At 38.3% G+C, this 21,012-nt stretch overlaps 2 protein-coding genes across 3 annotated transcripts in view; both read left to right on the forward strand.

Annotated features, from left to right (window-relative positions):
* The window catches only part of LOC108672230, a 48,533-nt gene extending 34,363 nt beyond the window's left edge, over positions 1–14,170 (forward strand). Inside the window, exons 3-4 of one of the 2 annotated variants that reach the window (XM_018159869.1) lie at positions 7,332–7,557; positions 10,678–14,170. In XM_018159869.1, coding sequence (XP_018015358.1) covers positions 7,332–7,557; positions 10,678–13,694 — 3,243 coding nt within the window. In that variant the 3' untranslated portion in view covers positions 13,695–14,170. The remainder of the gene's footprint in view (positions 1–7,331; positions 7,558–10,677) is intronic. The other variant, XM_018159870.1, reaches the window with a different exon arrangement.
* A 1,150-nt stretch (positions 14,171–15,320) lies between these two features.
* Positions 15,321–21,001, forward strand: LOC108672232 (SET and MYND domain-containing protein 4). The gene is made up of 4 exons (XM_018159874.2): positions 15,321–15,936; positions 17,433–18,460; positions 18,819–18,943; positions 19,550–21,001. The coding sequence occupies exons 2-4, from the start codon at positions 17,539–17,541 to the stop codon at positions 20,804–20,806; spliced, it is 2,304 nt and encodes a 767-aa protein (XP_018015363.1). The 5' UTR covers positions 15,321–15,936; positions 17,433–17,538; the 3' UTR covers positions 20,807–21,001.
* Positions 21,002–21,012: the final 11 nt, after the last annotated feature.

The following is a 21,012-nucleotide window of genomic DNA, read 5'->3' on the forward strand; positions in this document are numbered from 1 at the left end:
AATATTGACTGCAAGATTATTTGTTTTCGACATCTTGTGTGTCAGGATCAGGCGCGATATATCCTTTAAGCAAATAAATGTGAGTAAAGCGGGCTTTTAATGTTATTCAGATCTTAATTACGTCAGCCTCACGTACATAAGATCAGAGCGAGGGCACCGGTTTGTCCGTACCTGCCTAGCCCTCACTGGCGGCGCTATTTTTCAACATCGAAGGCTTGTAATTACCCTCGCGCGAAGGGGAGACCGCTATACCAAGCGTCGTCGACATCATTTAGTGTCAGACTTCCTTTTGAATTGAAATAACGAGCATAATTAACGATAAATTACAAAGCGGATTGATGATATTTTATTTGAGGTTGAGTGAAGGAACTAAGTAAGAAGAATATGTGTAAAAAAAATTCAATAACTGTCTCTTGAAACCGGCATAATATTTGTCGACCAAAGAACTTCTTCTCTTGCAAAAGCTTTAGATATTCAATTTTTTGTAGACGATGAACGATGATAGTTGATATAGTCACGTGTCTGCTGAATAATCCTGCCTCGCTCATAACATGGCCTCAGCCAGGCGAAGCTGAGCAGTTTTTATTATTATTACGTTGCGATTATTAAGTAGCTTGTTGATAATACGTGAAGAGCGACCGGTAGAAATACTTCAGTAACAAATTATGCGTCAAACTATTTTTTAATACTGCTTATAGACACGATGACTCTCATATTTCATTTATATATTCAATATTCCTGATATTTCAAGAATCTAATTTAGTGTTCAGCCACAACAAAGCCTACCTTCCTTCTAATGGTTCGACTCTCTAAGCTAACAAAATGAACCATGAAGAGCTTACCCGCTTAAAGAGATTACAAGACTCGAACTATGATCTCTCAACATGAAGCGTACCGCTATCATTGTACACGAGTATCATGATAGCGGCTATGCAGCGAACACCATTCGAAGGTCTATAGGCCAGGGATGCAATAATGCAGGCTGTGATCTAAGTGAGTTAATCTTGCGCTATCGTCCTAAAGCATTGAGAGGTATACCGTTGTGGTCTGTATACCCGCGCCTCAATGTGCTGCGAAATTATAAGACCTATGCTATAGTAACAGGCTTCAAAAACGTTGAATACTCTCCAATTGAATAAACGTTGTTTGGATGTTCAAACTCTCCAATTGAATAAACGGTGTTTGAATGTTAGTTAATTGAAATTTAAATATTGTATATAAATACTTGATCGAGCTTAGTCAATGCACAGCAATCACACATTGATTCATCAGATTCGCGAGATTCAGTAGCTTTTCGCGAAATAATGCAATAATAGAAGCTAATTTTTATGTATTACACCCTATTTTATCACAAACACAATCTGATACTCGGAAGATTTATTTCTCGGGAGTAATATAATCCAAAGATGAATGTGAAATTATCATCTGACCTGATAATCGACTTCTATATATATAATCAACATATTTATTGACTTGCTTGTGGTGCCGAAGAATATAAAATCAACAAAGCTATGTATGAGTAACATGGGTATTGGGTATACTGAACACCACAAGCAACTGATGTTGAAGTAACCTTAATTACGAGATCATTTAGTTGCTATAGCATCTAATCAACATTATTTTAACGAATCATGTTACATATTCATGCACCGCAAAAGTCTTTCCATGAAGTTTTATCCCTTCGGTACCCACGGAATTCGTCCCGGAAGAAAATGCGCGGTAAAATCCCGTACGAAACAAGCCATTGTTCGGTCTCTTCTCGTAGCCTGATAAGACGCGTAGAATTTGCTTTGTCCGGGCAATAGATTCACGCAAAACAGGAACTACGCAGAACGATCCTCAAATTTTAGGAGCTTCAAACGGTAACGTGACGAATTAATTCTATGTGGACGGGCTTAAATTGTGGCGAAATAACTTTAAATGTGGTAGAAAAAGAAACCGAACTTGGAATATAGAAATTTTGGACATATCTTATTCTATCTAATGAAAGAATGAAACGTAAAAGATGCGTCCTGTACAAAGACAGTATTGCGAGGCAGGAATTTGTATCTGCGTAGATATTTCCAGCCTCAAAGGATCAAATTCCTGGCCGTAACCTCTGCCGCTAACCTCTCACCTTTCTGATCAACGAATACGAAAAAAATACTGTAATACATAATTGGTGAGCGATTCTAGCTTGGTTGCACCGAATAAATTATTTTCCGATGCCTAGAGCATGTGCAGCGGTGGGGAGGGACGGGCGGAGGCTAATCCAATCATAATTAAGTTTTATCCATCCAAGACTTCAAGTGTGGAATTACATTCCCCAGTCTTATTTATACAGATTATTACGACACTGAGAGACTACATGGTTGTTCAGGGGAAAATAGAGGTTTCACTGTACATTGATTCCATTATAGTTTATGTAGAACATTCAGGATGATTTTAGTTTAAATGTTTTGCATCTGCACGTTTTTACACGAAAATAGAAAATACCGTCCATCCTGTTTCCATATTAAATAGAAAAAAACTTGCCTGCTAAATCTTAATTTACTTATGTTCTACCTAAACGATCCGGAAATTTAATTTAAAATTTTTTATGAACCTTTGTTAAAACATCAGTTGGCTGCGCATGGGCTAAGGCTTGCATTTTATTAATATACATTACAAGGCGCCTAAAGTGTTTATGTTCCCACACAGTTTATTAAACTTCTCATTGGAAAATATTTCAATACAGCACAAGGATCACTTATTTAAATTGTCACTGCATGGCAGAGGCAAATAAATTATACTTTTTGTCTGTTCGGCTGGGTGGAGCAAACTGGAGCGCAACGAGGCAATTGTATGAGTAGATCTTATCAGCCCTAAATTCTTTAGTAAATTTTACGTTTAGTTCGTGTGACAGGAATGCTGGAATGGCATTCAAATAACTTAAATATACAACGCTGGTGTAAACGCCAGGCAATGACATGAACGTGAAATTCAAGCATTGGTAAGTCTAGCTATAGTCTATTTGAAAACTGTAGTTGTATCGGCTTCAATCTTTTAACGTAGTTTACGTGTAGAAATACCTATTTTCAATAGCTATTGAAGATAGGACGGCCGTCTGAGCAGGATGAAAATATTACGAATAAATGACACCTCAAATACCTGTGATAAAATGGAACGTTTAAATTATAACACGACGGAAGAGGTTGCATAATTTCAACGAAATTATTTGTGATTCAGGAGCTAGGTGATTTAGTTCAAGCTTTAGAATAATATTATTCTTCATGCCACTGAAACAAATTTAAGTGAATTACGGAAATGTAAACTTTAAATATCATAAATATAATTAAACTGTCTTGAAAATGGACAGTTTACCTCTACAGCCGTACGTGCTTTACCATTTGTAGCAGGTGATAAATACAACAAAAAAGTTGCAACATTGAACCTAATTAAAAATTTTGCCACTCGAAAAGTCAAGGGTGCAGGTTATTTCCTCGTTTACGCTCGTATGCAAGAGGTTAGGAAGAACCGAGTCAGGTAGTAATTACATTTAACTTTCAATAAAACCCTTATGTAAAAAATAATGCCAAGAAAGATCACACAACATGAACTACAGCGACCAACTTCGTGAGTTAAACTTCAAATAGAAAAAATATATACGGAATATAAACGGTGGTTTTTGATAAGTGGCAAATTACTGAATATTATCGGTTGTCTGGACTCAAAATATCAGCATGGGGTAACAAAATATTTCTGGGCAACAGGAAATATCTGCCACATATGATCGCAAAATTTTGAACATCCCAGAAGGATCTTAGCTCTTGAAAAACTTCATATCAAAATCGAGAACAAAATCCAGTAGTTTGATGATCAGGAGCCTCTTGAATTTCAATAGTCACCATAATGAATTAATTAAATAATATTCGTGTATAACATTACGCGCGTAGCACCATGAAATGTGATGCCTGAATAACAAATAATTAGCGTGCACGGATTTTCAGCGTCTCAGATGTAGCGCGCGATATAGGCTCCGTGAAGCTGCCTACATTAAGCTGGTGTATAACAGCATGATGGCGCTATGATGCATTAGCATGATGCTGCGTATCGCTATGATGCATTAGCATGATGCTGCGTATCGCTATGATGCATTAGCATGATGCTGCGTGTCGCTATGATGCATTAGCATGATGCTGCGTGTCGCTATGATGCATTAGCATGATGCTGCGTGTCGCTATGATGCATTAGCATGATGCTGCGTGTCGCTATGATGCATGAGAGCCGCTTTGACCTTTGTTCTTATCAAGACTCAGCCACCAACTCGTGCCAGCAATAACAACAGTGATAATAACTGCTACCGAAAATCTTGCTTGTGTCAATAATTACCAAATCTTGAAAGTTTACACATATTCTATGTATTAAATATATTCAATTATTTATGGTTACTCACGTATTCAAATTCAATTATCACGCGTTCCTAATTTTGAAAATGTGGAAAATTCGCGGAGCAGCATCTCCCTGCAGATGCACTTCACTGGAAAAATTTAGTGAATATTATTTCCTCAATGAAAATCCACGTTGAAATTAATTTTTCAACACTCCAACTCATTACTGGATTTGAACTCGCTTATATGCCAATTCGAAGAATACGTTTGAATCTCCAGCTTCAGAGCATACGTATTATGTGATTTATGACAAGAAATGTATTACTATACATCTTGTAAAATATTCAATTTGCTCCAATCTACGTTTGAGCTTGTAAAGTGTTTTCCAAAAAAAATAAGTTGATATGCTCATGCCTGAATTTAATGTGATAATTAATACAAAACGCGTTCGTAACAACTGAAAATAAATTCATTTAAGGGGAAAAAATATAACTCAGTACTCACTGCAGTGAGTGGCAGAGAGCGCATTTTCTCGTCGACGAAAACTTTAAGTCACGGACGGACAGACAGACAGACGGACAGACAGACGGACATGGCGAGCGCAATAGTGCATTTTTCCAATAAATGAGAAAATGCACTAAAAAGGCGGAAAACTTTTGAGGACTACGATCGAGGGTTGGAATGCGCTCAGTGTTCGTTCTCACGCAGCACCACGAGTGTCATGCGTGCGCTAAATGCTTCCGTGAACGCGTCTGCTGCGTTAAGTTTCAACGAATTAACTGCGAGGCCAAACTCTACAAGTAGGCCCTTGAAATATCAAATACAATATTTCAACATTCGAGTGTGTTTTCAAACGGAGAATAAATAAATTGTTTGATCTGAGGATACTTTTTCCTCGAATTTGTTGCATCTGTAGAATTTGTGATATTCATGAAAAAAGAAAGATTTAGTTTTCTTATAGGTTTTGAAGTAAATTTCACGTAATTTTTCATTATTCAAACAAATTTTTTCTTGAACCTCGAATAATAAATTCAAAGCTCAAAATCCAGTCATACGCGATGAGTGTCCTAATACTTAAAATAATGAACCAAAAAGTATTTTAACAAATAAAGCACTAGCGGCCAAACCAACTTTTAAAATTAACAGCGTGCATGGTATTTTTAGCGCATTTTCTCATTTATGGAAAAAATGCACTATTGTGCTCGCCATGTCCGTCTATCTGTCTGTCCGTCCGTGACCACAAGTTTTCGTCGACGAGAAAATGCGCTCTCTGTCACTCACTGCAGTGAGTACTGAGTTATATTTTTATGCAATAGCCGTTACCGTTGTAGTTGTAACGTTTTGCTACCTGCGCAGCGTGCCGCCTTTTCCCCAGTACAAGTTAGCAGGCAATTGAGGTATTCCGTATGGGCGAGAACAAGAGGTCGTAGCCTTAAATATATCCACAAAAACAATGCAAGTTTAACTGTCCTTTATTATGGCTTTTATGAGGGAGAGAATCCGTTAGTGTAATGAAGGTAATCATGAATGCAGTTAAAGGATAGGTTATGGAACGCTCATATGCGGGCCAGAGATTTGTAATAGAAACAACAAACCGAGAAAAACCGAAGAGATTTAATCTTCTATGTAGAAATGAGATTTGAAAATTAGGAAACTGAAATTTCGATATAAGGAAGTTCTAACGAAAAATTAACGATTTCATAGATTTCAGATCTATATTCACAATCGCGTTAATATTCATGAGAATGAAGAATAAAATCTTTCCAACATGAAATTAAATTTTAGTGGTGCAATGCAGAATAATAAAAATAAACAAAATTCACGATCACTTATATATATACTTTATCTAACATATGGGAGATTATTTTTTAAGCTGGTGTTGCCTTTGTATATGAACTGAACCGTATACCAGATCATTTGCCCTGCAACAAGTATTTTACCCCGACATCAAAGTTCCTGAAAGGGTTGCACCAACCAAATTATTACCCTAAATCCTGAGATAACTCACAAAATCAATAGATAATTTTCTAAAATATTTTCTCATGTATTTTTTCGCATTAATTCCCTTGTTAAGGAATTTTTCATTTTAATAGGACAAACTCGATCAGAAAGAAATCAAGGGTTCGAAAGCAATTTTCTTGCCTATTCTGCTTCGTGAAGATTCCCACCATAGACCAATAATTTTATTTTGGCTTAATTTAAATATGTATATAGGCATTAACTTATTTTCCGTCGATTTAGTTCCGCATCTCGAGTTGCGAGAAAAACGAGATATAATTCTCGGAAAGCCTAATGGTTTTGGCATGCCTGTAAATAGTTGAAGCTCTTAATTGCTTGGCATTACATTAGCTGCCACGAAAAAAATGCACAAGGCATTAGAGTTCCTTTTTAGCAAGCGAAAACGAAAGCGCTGGAAGCGGTCAACGCGGCCTTCTGCCGACAGATGGAAGACGTTAGAAAGAGAGGGGCGTAAAAAAAGTTTGAGCTGAAGATCAAGATAATTAAACACTTTGTCTATTGAAGAAAATTGTTAGCAGCGTCGAAAATAACGAAATGTTTAAGATGAAAGAGAATGTTTCCAAAACTAAGGCGCAGATGCATATATGAATGTGAAGAAAGAGCGCAGTAAGAGACAGACCAATAAACAACATTTCTTTGCTATGAAACGGCAAATGCTGAAAGGATATTTTGAAATTTGGTTATCGCTTCAATCAAAACTTTAGCGGGTATAGTTTTGTATGTTATTGGGAATTAAAAACATGCGAATAAACTCATCTTTCCACAATCATAATCCTGCTAATATGAATAAAGTCTGATTTTGAGAAATGATAAAGTTCGTGAATGAAATCAAATTACATTTGATAAGCCAAATTTCAATGCTGAAGTTGATTGTCGAAATTTGTGCAGGTCAATTGCGTTCATAAATAAATTATGGCTGGCCGACCATAATCTATCATTATCTAACTTCTTGACGTTTTTCAGATGAGACATCGCTGGCTTCTAGCGGCGGTGGGGCTGGTGGTGGCGCTCGCTGGTGCGACGTTCGCATCTTCAGGAGATACAAATTTTGCACCAGGAAATTCAAGAGCCAGAAATCTGCCCGATATTAATTCTTTAAACGACAATATTGCGAACATTGAGCACAAACATCAGAACCGAAGTACGTCAGAAAAATCTACAATTGGAAATGGGGACATTTATAAGAAAGGTACTGATGAATTGGCAAGCAAAGCCATTCAGATTGTTGCTTCTGCATCAATTAACGCCATTAAACCTGCATCTGATCAACTAAATCCCCGCTCTTCCTCACTATTAAATTATGATACTAAAACAAATAATGAGCTATCATCTTACAATCGCAGCTTGAATCCAATCGTAACAAACCAACCTTCTTTAAGAGGTTCTACTTCACGCTTAAAACCTGTCATTAACTTCGACGTAAATGACTTGAATGATCCGAGGTCACCTCTCCCGCCTAAGTTTCAGAGCTTGTTGCCTACATTGACGCATCAAAATTTGAGCCAAACTTTGACAGTCCAAAATGAGTTATCTGGAAAGAAAAATCCAAGTAATAGTATTGCTAATTCTAACAAGGGAACAAGATTTAATTATCAAAATATTGGAACTAATTCTTCTAATGCCAGTAAGGATGCGGCGGCTAATTCCACTTTGCCAAGTTCACGAAAAAAATACAGTGATGAAGAAATAACATTGCGTTTATCTACAAAAGAAGTCATAGTTAACAACATGAGAAACGGAAGCTTGGAAGAATATCTAAAACATCTCGGTTCTTTCAATATTGAAAATAATAACATTTTCCCTAATAATGATTCTTCCAATTTACTTAGGCATTTTGGAATTCCCTCTTTTCGATCTACATTGCAAAATAAAGAAGGCAGTCGAACTTCCAATGAGAGCCAAATGAATAATGGCCACAACGAGGCATGGAATTCAAATAATGCTGTCAGTTTTCAGGAATTTCTTAAAGTTCTTCAGTTCTTTCAGGTAGTTGACTGGCACACACTTTTCGCAACAATTTTCCCTGCTCTGAATGAATTTAAAAACGCTTCACTTGCGCAACATGCAATAAATTCCTCTAACACTAGCCAGTCAATGCATGTGAATAATGAGGTAATAAAATTATTAACTCAGCATGAGCATGATTCTCTTATATTAAACGGTTCACTTCTATTAAACAGCACTAATGAGCATGGGTCTCATAATGATGATCTAAATGTAAACGAAACTAGAAGAAACGAAAAATTTAACGCCGAACGACGGTACATAACTTCCGAAAGTAACTCAATGTATGAGCCTGATGATACTATTAACGATTGTGATGAAAATTTGTATGCTAACGATTCTTCCGATAAGGTCGTACTAAACAATAGCCCAATCGAAACTAGAGATAAGAATGTCGCTGCAAATGTTATACTTAAAGCTGATGCAAAAATTGAAGAGCGAGGCCAGAAGGCAACGAGATGCCTTGATATTAGAGGTCGTAGCCGTAACAGTGATGTCCTTCGCGCACGTTCGTTATTCAACCAAAACGAAAATCAAGAGAATAGACGAATGTCAAGTGATTCGCAATCGGTGTTTGGTCCTCTTGAAGCAATGATTCGGTTCAATGATAGATTCCTTCCGGTGCCAATGATGAAACTAGAAACCCCGCGCGATGATTTGCTTACATCTCTCATTCAAGTAGCAAATCCATTCCCATACATAATGGAATCATACAATGGAATGAGAAACATGTTCAATCAAAAAATGGAACCGGTCCGCGAATTTTATTCCAGTATGAACGTACAACCTCGAGCACCGCTAAGGATGATAATGAATGCGTTCTCTCCCAGGCAGAGTTTCCAACCACCTGCACAAAGTTTTAATACGCCGGCATTCAGTCCAATAAGTTCCTCCTTTTCTCCTGCCCTATCAATGCCATTCCAAGATCCAGCGCTTAATTTCAATTCCGGCTTACAAACCTTCGAACAGCAGCCTCATAATTTTGTCCCTCCGGAACCTCTTCGGTTTCAAACTCAAAGCTTCGGCGATCCTATAGTTCGTTTGCCTTTAGACGATGGATTTGATGGATTCACTACTCTGAGTACTCCAACCACTCTGTCAGCTCCCGACTTGACGGGGTTCGGACAATTTCCTCCTTTCTCGAACGAGGTGACATTCGGGAAAGATTTTGAAGGCAATTCGAACAGCAGCGAGAATGGCATTACAATGTTTGATAACTTTGACGTGATCCATACGAAGAAAACACCACAAATTGGGAATAAGCACAAGATGATGGATCAAGGAAAAACTAGCAAAATAGACAAAATTCTCAACATTAAAATTCCAACCGAGTCAGGAAAAAGCCCTGTTTTTGAAATAAGTCTGATGTCTGACGGTAACATAGGAATTTTACCCGTGGACGAAGACAGCATAAAAAATGATGTCCCGACAATATCATTGGAAAACATGTTCCAAAAAACGTCGTCAGAAATAAAAATGAAGGAAACTAGAGATGAAAAATTCAGATCTGAATTAGATATCGTTGAAACTGCACCACGTCAGCCATCCTCTGTCAATAATGAATTATTCAAGCAAAATAAGAGTAAAATGTTTCCTTTAACGATGATGAATTTAGATCCTGCAATTGACCACCAGTTGCGATCGCTAAACCGTCAAAAATCGTTTAATCAGGCACAAGATCTTCGAAGCCAGCATTATAGATTAAATCCTCTGACACGGTCTCCTTTTACATTCCCAAATCATGTCAGGCCAAACTCAAACTTCAATTTTGATGAAAAATTAATTGATGAAGCTGTTTGGGATAATGATTACATGATGGCTCAAGAAAGTAATTTTAACGATCCAAATGTTTTTAATATGGAAAATATTGCTCAACTCGAGCATATATACGCTACTGCTAAGAGACTTCTGCCGCCGCATTACGCAAATATTCTTTTGCGACATAAAAAGCATCCTCTGGTTAAGCCTTATATGAGTAATATATTTTCAAGCCAAAAAAGCCCTGATCATGATCATCCATTCTATGCACCATTTTCGTTATTATCTGACCAACATGATTCTGAAGTAATTTCAAAGTCGCCCCTCAATTTAATTAATGCCTATGAAATCGATCACAAACCAACACCCTCTACTTTAATTTCTCAAGCACATCCATCACCATCGTTGCATGAACAACCGAATGAGACTTCAGACCCATTTTCTTACTCTTCATCTTCACTACTTTCGGAAGATCGTGTCGTAGATGAAGATAGAGGTTTAGATGATGAAAAAACTAAAATTTACTACATTGATATTACCATTCCAGACACAACCGGAGGTTCATCAATCGTCCGACGACGACGCGGCAGCAAGGTTCGTAGCAAAAGAGATAACCAATCCACCAGCTCTGCAGAATCTGGGACGAAGAACCGATTGGCGAGACTTATTCAGTACTCAGGTTGGAATCCTGTCGATTTGAGCAATCCTTTGAACAATCAGCCAACTGTGTCATACAAACCGCCTTCTTTACAGAAAGTTCATTTCGGCAAAGATCCACCTCCTAAAAAACCGTTGTATCCTATCGTCCCTGAAAATCCACCTGTGTACGTTTTAAGGGAAAACAAAAAAGAACCTGAACTGGACGAAGTGTATGGCACCGAGAAAATCGAATATGTTCACATAGAACCCAAAAGTAAAACTATAAGTGCATTTAAACCGGTCGGCAACGCAAGGGTTGTGAAGCTCGTTAAACGCCTTGACAACATTCAAGGCAGTGACTTGATAAAGAGATCTCCAGCCAGCCCTCTCGACCTTATAAATTTGTCAAACAATGGACCAAACTATGATGTTACCAATTTTCAATTTCCTAATGTCTTCGATAATTTCACTGTGGACTTGGACTCGGCTTTTTCGGAAAATAACCAAGAAGTTGTGATACCAAGTCCGCTATTGCGATTGCTGCCCCGCAAGGCTTCTGCTCCGGAGCGTCAATTGGAAGCCAGTGGGCGGGCGATGCTTCCAACTAATATCACGCCGCAGCAACTCCTTCAAGCACGCTTGAGCCTGGCAAGATTACCTTTCTTGAGTTCACTTCAGGGTTTATTTGGAAGTTTCACCCAAATCCCACTGGAAGTGCATTCTAAACGCTCAGGGCTCCCTGCGGGAGACTCTGTGATAGAAGAAATTGTCCCACCAAATATGACTGAAGGATCAAGAGACCAAGTGGAATCCTCTGCATCAGCGCCGATTGGGACGGTTATATTTGCACGATCTCGACAAAAAATTGACAGGGAAGATCTCGAAGATTACTTTGACAAAAATGACGAGAATGATAGGACACTTATTGGCAAATCTCCCTCAAGAAACTTGCCGAACAAAGGCGAAAACTCCTCGAAAACTTTAGCAGCCAATAGCTTATCAGAATTGTTACAAATATTCAGACACATCAACGTGACAGAACCACCACCAACACCTACAACAACTCCACCACCAGTAACGATAATGAAAGGTTTCAGATATACTAAACCAACTGAGGCTCCAATGACCACAACAACCACACGACCAACTACCACCAAACGCTTCCGTTTACCCACTGCAGTTAGGTATTTGATGGGAAAACCAAAAAAGAAGTCTCATGCGGAAAACTTCCCTTCTACCACTGCTACGCCACTTACCACCTTGAAGTCTGTTTTTCCAGCAAGAATAATTATCGCACCAACTTTGACGCCGCATGCATCGAAGCCTTCATCTGGGGTTCCAGATCGCATTTTCGACAACGTAGCCGAGACGAACTCTTTGGATGGATATTTATTTTCTGATTCTGAACCCTCCCCTAAATATATCAGGACCAACGATAAGCCAGCCGTCACTCAAAAAGCTGTCGCAGCACCTTTAAAGAGTGTGCCTTCTATAGTTATTCCTAAAGCTTTGTCATCGGATAGAGATTCGGTGAAACTCATAGGAGCCTCTCGACCAGTCAACGAAATAGTTCACACCAAGAACTCTGAGCCTCTGAAGTCAGAGTTTGAGATCATCTACACTAAATCAGCGGAGACCACGACAACAAAACCTGCAATCAAAGATGACTCACCTTTCACAATCATTGAAGGTCACTCAAAGGTAAGAATCTTTCGATCAGACTCTAGCAGAAGTTCGCAGAACATGACGGTAAGTCTGGCACCCGACGCTAAGTTAAGCACACAAGCAAGTGTTGATGTCACGCCCAACACTCCTTTACCCAACACATCAATATCTTCCTCCACAGATAGCAACACGTCTGGCACAGTTGCCTCGCATGTTGAGAATGGGTTAAATGATTCAGTCACAGCAGAAGTTCATGATTATGATGAGCCAGATTTTGAGAGCTATGATTACTTTAAAGATAAGGATTCATTTCTTCACGTTGCACTTGAAGAATATGACGATTTTCCCACTGACGATGTACCATCATACACACTAAAACGTCCATTGGCATCATCAGATGGGAGCACGAATGCCTCTTATTTGTCATTTTTCGATCTGTCCGACCAGAATTCAAATTTGTCGCACAGAAAAAGTACGCATAGAAACGAGCTACCGACGCACCCGCCTCCACCTTTTCACTTCATTGAGGGACTTAGACAAAGCTTGCCCACTTCAGTTCCAACGACCTGGCAAGATCTCGACCTTTCTGCTTCTGATGTTCATCCGATTTTTATCACCGCACCTCCAAGAAATGAATCTTATGATGGGATCCAGCAAGAAAAATTGCACGAACAAAGAGAATTGAGTATCATAAGTATGTCTGATGCTCAGTCTTCACATGCAAATTTGCAACATGAGGAAGATGTGACGACGCATAATACAGACCAAAAGACGCAAGAAGGTTCACTGGTTCAGCAAGAAGTGAGTGCAACTGGTACAGCTCCACGGACGCAAGAAGGTTCACTGGATCAACAAGAAGTGAGCGCATCTAGCACAGGTCCGCGGACGCAAGATGGTTTGTTGGATCAGGAAGAAGTAGAGATGTCTAATGCAGTTGAACTGACACAAGAAGGTTCGATTGATCAGGACGAAGTGGAATCGTCCAATACAGCTCCATGGATGCAAGAAGGTTCGCTGTATCATGAAGAGATGAAGGTGTCTAATGCAGCTCTACGGACACAGGAAGGTTCATTGGATCAGGATGAAGTGATAGAAAATAAACTGCCTGAAAACAGCAAAAAAGCAGCCGACGTTGATTTAATAGACTTCCAAGAAAAAGAAACGAGAACTGATGGAAATGAATTTGGAGATCACGAAGCCAGCCTAAAAGCAATTCTTGAGTCTATAGTTACGGAACCATTCGAATCCAGACCATCTTGAAGTTATTAAAACGGAAAATAACGTTTAAGATGACTTTAGTACTCCTAAAGAAACTTATGAAAATAATGTAAATTTTATTTTTAAACTTTTCTGAATATTTTTAACCCGCTTATTTGGAAATCTAGTATAAACCTCGTTACAAGTTCCACTTAACAAATGTTTAAGTAATTTTAGAAAAGACTAGTTCGTAATTTAATTTTAGATTACGTTTTTCTTGTAAATAGGTGTTTCTGATTAGATCCCCATAATTGTTTGCACTAATGTATATGTTCACTGTTCATACGTTTGAACGATAAATGCTCATACAGATCTTAAGAGAATTACATTGTTTGCTGTTCTTTACATGAATTTGTACCACTACGTACCAGTATGAATTGAAATATGTGTAGCCTTGTTGACTCCGGAATTTTTTGAAATAGTGAGATTAAATGATAGTGATTAAGATGTAATGATATAATTAAAGACCACTAATCATATATATTGTTTGACTTCATCCTAAATGTTCTATAAGGTACAACTGCATTCATTTTCTCACGAGGTCAATGGGTAATCACTTGTTGGTCGCAACCATGCATTAATTAAAAAATCATCATAGCGCTGCATGCACGAAGATAAGCGCACAATAAACGTTGGCTCTGAAGTTAACAGCGAAAAATTTTTGGTGATTTCTTTGTTTCAGTAAAAAGTGTGTGCACGCAGTGATACTCAAATTTCATGAAGATACCTGAGAACATTTTTAACACCTTATTTTTCTCTTCGTATTCTAGAGCGTAGGATGAGAAGTGATAAAGCAGGAGACATTTTCGGGATTATTTCACATTTACACACTCGGCGCGAGAGGCGATCGGCCCATTTTTCACTGTGTGATCTGCTAAATTGGCGCTGTTAATGTGAAAATTTATCAACATTTTTGGTTTGTGAATTTTTCTTATATATTCTAATGGATTCAGTAAACTTTTTTATTGTAAGCTTGCTGAGGCCAGATAAATTACATAGACGATGGTTATTGTATTTGTAAAAACAAAAGGAAAATGCCATATCCGTATTTCGGCATTAGCAATTGGTGATAAACTCGATATTTCCATTATTGAATTGGATATTACAAACTTGAAAGGATGGCAGCCTGAACATCTCATGACGATTTCAGGTTTAAAATATTAATTTATTAGACTGAAAAGCCATACGCACATTCATCAGAAAATATTTGGTAACATTTCTCCTCAGGGTTTCCAGACGGTCTTTTTTTTCGGATAAATTTCGCGATTTAGTTTTTTTTAATTGCGTTGGGCCGGCTAAAATTTATGATAGGGGTACTTCCTAATTAAATTGAAAAAAATAAATGGAATTTTTATTACGGAACCTACAAATATACTAGTATACATATATTGAGTTATAGGCCTTTTGGCCTTATTTATTCGTGTACTAGGTCGGTTTCTAGGACATCAGGCAACCCTGTTTCTCGTTATTACTTTCACTTTCAATGCTTTTTGAGCCTCTGAGGTCAGTGCGGGAAAACCGGAGCGTTCAAGTTTAATTTCAAGTTTTCTATGGCAGAAGAAAACGTTCCGCCGTTTTCAACTCGCATATAAAAATTGCACGCGCCTCACTCGTCCGCGTACAGGCGTGTGGTGCAGTCGTGGTCCGTACGTCAGCTCGCGATGTGCGAGTCTCAATCTCCAGTTGAGATATCAACCGATCTAATAGATTATTAATGGTGTTTAATTAAGGAAATTTGCGTGGTACTCGAGAAATATTACCATCAAAGCAAAAGAAAGATCCGAGAAGGTTCACTACATCTTCTACAAATATTTGAAAAGGTTAACATCTTCTACCTAAATTATTAAGTTTTCAAGCTGAATCGAGAATGATGACCAATATATCACAGTGTGTGATGGTGGATTCCATTCCAGAGCCAAAAAATGTTATGGCAATTTCTCTAAAGGGCGAAAAAACTTGAAGTGCTATAGTCATTTCAACTTTCACTCTCGTTTTTATTTTCAGACGAAACGACGAAGTTCAATGGAATTTTTTTACTACGTCATTGTGTACATGATTTTATATGCATACATAGCACTTTTTTTAGTTCTTTGTTTTAGTGAAGATTCTGTACGGTACACCTTGTTCGAGGAGCCTATCAGACAAGCGTTGTTCGAAGGTTTTATTTCATCATAAATTTATTTACTAGGTTATTTATGAATCTGCTCATGCATTACCTTCACGCCTGCTGATCTTCACAAGTAAGGTAAGATATATTGAAACGCAATCCGAGACGTAAATTTTACAGCAAGAATTCTTTTGATTTATCAGAGGCCGAATCTAATATCAAATGAATTGACAATTGAATCTTATATATTAATTAATTAATCATCTATCAAATGAAAACTACAACTCGGTCTCGGGGAATTGTTCCATGCAAATTTCGATTAACCCTACATAGGCAAACTTTTGCTCACAACTTTGTGAGTTTTGATTTTTTTTGGAAATCTGTTCCTTCTGTAGCCAAGTTAGAAGCTGAATAACGAAATTCAATGATTACCCCTTTTTGAAACTGTGTTCAACATCAATCAAACTGTAGAAAATAGCTTTTTTTATATCAGCAGATGATGTAAACTGATAACGTAGGGAACTTAAATAATGCGTATCTCAAAAAGAATAATGAATAATGTAATTTGTGCTTGCAAGGATTGTAGCTGAAGCCAAGGGCAGAAGCGACGCTGGGATCGCTGCCAGACCCATGCCGCGTTCACTATTTTTAAATCGCGTCTCGCAGCTGAGCACTCATCTTTTGCCAAGCTTCTTGCAGATATTTCAAGGGGAAAAATAGCGTTGTATTTGAATGTCTAGTTGTATTCCACGGAACGAGTCACGAAATATTCGAATTTCTAATGGTATTGATACTCGTAATTAGTAGACAACTTGCCATAAAAAGAATGATACCGTTCGGTGATAAATTGTTGACATTCACGTACTCCTGAAGCACTATTTGAGCCCGTTCAAGCTTAATTATTAACGTTTATTCGCAATCTTTCAATCTTCTCCGCAATAACAAAAAGTAGAATTATTGAAGATTTTATAACCATATTATTTCAAAATTTACAGATACATCGTAGATTGCACGTAAGAAACGTAACGTTGTATTAAAATTAAATATTGATATGGTTTATTAAAAAACATTTTGGAAAAGCTCAAGTTTAGCTTCATTGCGTCGGCTGCGGTGCAAAACCTCCGACGTGCGCAAGCTTGATCGGTGCGTCGAACGCGGAAGCTCAGCGGCGAGACGCGGCGTGGCTGGCAGATCTCGCAACGGTTTTCACACTGAAATAAATGAGTGAGATGTTTCCGAATAACGATGCACTTTTTGCGCTTGTGTAGGTGATCCTGCATGACTCAGTTTGGCCGACAAAAGGGCGTACATTTCTACTTATTTCGTATATTATTTCTACTTATTTCGTATATTGTCGCTATTTGTACCCATACATTTTTCTGGGCAACAGCAGTTGGGGATTGTGTATAGAACACGACAAGACAACTGATGCAGAGATGTCAAGTACGTTTATAGCATTCAAAAGAAACGTTAATCGTGCTTAATTATAAAAAATGTACGTATGTATGTACGCGACAAAATGTACGCGACACAAAATACAAGGCACCACTTACTAAAATGTGCAACAAATTAAAAGGCAACTTTTATTTAAGGATTAAAAAGTATTTTGGCAGCACTGTTGTTTATCTTTTCAGCCCAAGACTGACTGCAGTCTGCGTCGCAGAGGAGCGTTTCAGCGCTAAGACTTTTGAATAGAGGAAAGACAAGTCAGGCTCGTCAATTGAAGCTCAAGTCTCAATCATGCCTCCTACACTGAAAAGCATCAACAAAAAACTGAAGGAAAATTTAATTTTGAACGCAGAAAGGGACAATTTTGCATCAATTTTAGAAAACTCTTCATTCACGGATATTTTCCGATATTTGTGGGCTTCTAATCTCAAAGACCAAATCGAGCTGCCTAACGTTGGATTGTCGACCAACAAGAAAGATGCTCGGCTATCAGACGCGTTCAGGAACCAAGGCAATAGGCTATACCGGGATCAAAAACTAGTGAAGGCTTTAGAGGCGTATAATTACGCAGTGATCTCAGCCCCTCATCCTGAAACATATCTACCAGAAACTTCACAGGATTTTACTGAAATTCCCTTCATAAGCAAATATGGAAACGATGAATATTCTCATCTATCATTCGCGTATGCCAACCGGTCAGCTCTTTTGTACGAAATGAAAAAATTCACCGAAGCACTAAAAGATATCAACGCTGCGCTAATGTACGGATACGGAAAACAACACAAATTATGTGAGAGGCGAATAAAATGTCTAATTGGACTGGGAAAATTCAACGAAGCTCACGCCATTGCTAATTTGCTTTATGAAAAGATAGACAATTTTTCACTTGATAGTAAAGAGGCTAAAGATTTCAAATCGGGTTTGCGGAAGCTCGTTGCCAAGTGCAATACTCCAAAGAAGGTTGATGACACTGAAGCGCACACCAATGACATTTCTACAACGACTGGTAAAGTTTGTACCGATATAACGAATAATCGACGTCCGCTGTGCAATATTGGAATAAAATCAATAATTGAGGATCAAACAGATGATGCATTATCAGCGCTAATGCCAAGCACCAGAGGCGACCGAGGCTCAGTGAACTCGTGCGTCAGCGTCCAGTTCTCGGCTGCAAAAGGGAGGCACCTCGTGGCTCGTAGGGACATTCCTCCAGGTATTAAAAGTATTTAATAATATTTATAATCTTTGCAAAAACTTCTTCTTCAAGTTTATTTTAATCTTGAGATACAAGTTGAAATTTCGAATTCAGAAGTAAAATTGAAGTGACCTTATACTGGGAAAAATTCTGGACGAAGTAGTATAACAGTTAAAATAATTCTTAACAACTCTAAAACAAAACAAAAGATAATGCTACTAAGTCTGGATATTATGTTTTTATTGAAAAATATCATGATTTGATGACTAATGATAAATTTTATATTGTTGCTAGTGAGAATTCCAGAATTTGTAAAGATTATTTCATAAATCTTCCTATTCCAACTAATTGAATTATTCCTGTTTTTTTTTTCTAGGTGAAGTTCTGATGGTTGAAGCGAGTCACGTGTCCCTCGTTCGTCTGAACAGCAACCTGCGCTCGTACTGCAGCTACTGCCTGGTCAGCGCCCATGTCCCCACGCCCTGTCCCACCTGCTCGCTCGTAAGCATTAAATTCGTCGTATATTGCTCTCTGTACAAGTTATTCAACGTAAGTTCATGTATTTATTTCTTCATTAATACAATGATTATTCTGTCACTTATAGCATTTTTTATGCGAGTACTCCGAATGGAAAGAGATTGGTCCCATGATACGAAACCTGAATTGAACTCTCCGTTTCACAGATTAAAACCACATCTACCGCGTTGAAAAATTATTAAAAATCTTAAGATTTGTTACAGTAGAGCGTGTTTCAAACTAAGCCATAAGCTCTGGCTGACATTCCGATTGATGGTCAAACCACCGACTGGGACGCTATCTTCTGGTTAAAATTCGAATAGGATTTTGTAATGATATTTAGCCAATCGTATACTTAATTACCTAAAATTCACATTCGAATATGGTTAGATAAGTGAAAATAAGGGATTGTAACAAAAATGTAGGGCTAACTTCTATAATATACGAGATTGTGGTTAATTTGGTACTCGCTGGAAAGAATATGTGTAATTGTTGTTATTATTACGTGAGGCCTAATGATAGAAGGGATTGACCTATTAAATTATATTAGTAAATGAATAAATGAGTTAATTTGTGGTTTGACCGTGCAAGGCCGTGTACTGCAGCCTCGCCTGCCGCGACGCCGCAGCAGGAGCCAAGGGAGGTCATCCTGCTGAGTGCTCCCTGCTGCCGATGCTCGTGGCGCTGCAACCTGACCTCGATGCTGGATTAGCCTTCAGAACATTTACCGCTCTGGGCTGGGAAAACTTCTCCAAATATGTCAAGGAAATTAAATTCAGCAAAAGTGGTCCATTGGACTCTCCAGCCAACGCCAGCAAAGATTCAAAAGATAATACGAACAAAGGAGTCCTCGGCCAAAATGACACCGACTCGCTCGAAAAGCTTCTTGATGTTGGAGAAATGGACTGCAGATTTTTGTTTTCACTTGAGGGAAATCTCACAGCCCGCAGACGAGAAGAAAAGCTTGACGCCGCGGTAGCCGCGCTTATTTTATTGAAAATTTTCCAAAACTGTTCTGAGTTTTGGAGGACGAAGGAAAACTACATTGACCCTGTTTCGCTTGAAGTCGAGGATTTAGTAACGTTAGGTTCACATATCATGACAATTTATCTCAAAGTGCAATGCAATGCTCATTGTATTAAAGAACTTAAGATGAATAACGAATCACAAGGAGAGCAGCAATATTTTGATGTTGGTTACGGGCTATACCAAAAATTGAGTCTCCTCAACCACTCCTGCAATGCAAACGCCCACCAGTCCAGCACTGGGATACGTAAAATCCTCTACTCCATCAGCAGCATAAAGAAAGGAGAAGAAATCACCATGAGCTATGGAGAAAGATTTGCAAGTCACACTAAGGAAAATCGCATCAAAAGCTTGGCAGAAACGTATCATTTTAAGTGCAGTTGTATAGCGTGTGTTCATAACTGGCCATTATTTAAAGACTTGGCGATGAAGTTCAGCCTAAGATGCTGCAAGTGTTCCGGTGCCGTCGAACCGGCTTCTGGTAGATGTAGGATGTGCAACTTGGGACATAAAGTAAGTTCTGGTAACAAGAAGAAAAATCAAGGAAAGAAAGGGAAGAAAAATTCGCACAAGGATCAGTCACTCATCGCGTACGATGCGACTTCTGCAAACGAGGAAATCGCCCATGCCTGGAAGCTCTATAATGAAGCTCACAAAAACATAGCAAATGGATCGAGCTCTTTACAGGACATTGAAAAAGTCAGAAATCTTTTGTCATCTCTGGACAAGTATGCTCTCATGCCGAACAAGCCTTATATTGAGGCGCAAGAAACGTGTATGAAATGGTTCGACACACGTTCGAATGAAACATACTGTTGGTGAATTTCATGTCAGCTTTCCAGGCAGTTTGAATGTTTAGTCAAGTCCCCGGACTGGATGGGTGGATACGACAAGAACTTTTAATACCTTGTCAAGCTAGTGAATTTCCTGTTTATATGCCAGGTATCATAAAGTTATGTGAGGTAGTTTCTCTTGTATCAATTTTTTCAGCTAAAATTACCTTTTTAGCGCATTTTCTCATTTATGGA

The sequence above is a fragment of the Hyalella azteca genome, unplaced genomic scaffold, assembly GCF_000764305.2.
Source record: "Hyalella azteca isolate HAZT.00-mixed unplaced genomic scaffold, Hazt_2.0.2 contig13723, whole genome shotgun sequence".
In the NCBI taxonomy this organism is placed as follows: domain Eukaryota; kingdom Metazoa; phylum Arthropoda; class Malacostraca; order Amphipoda; family Hyalellidae; genus Hyalella; species Hyalella azteca.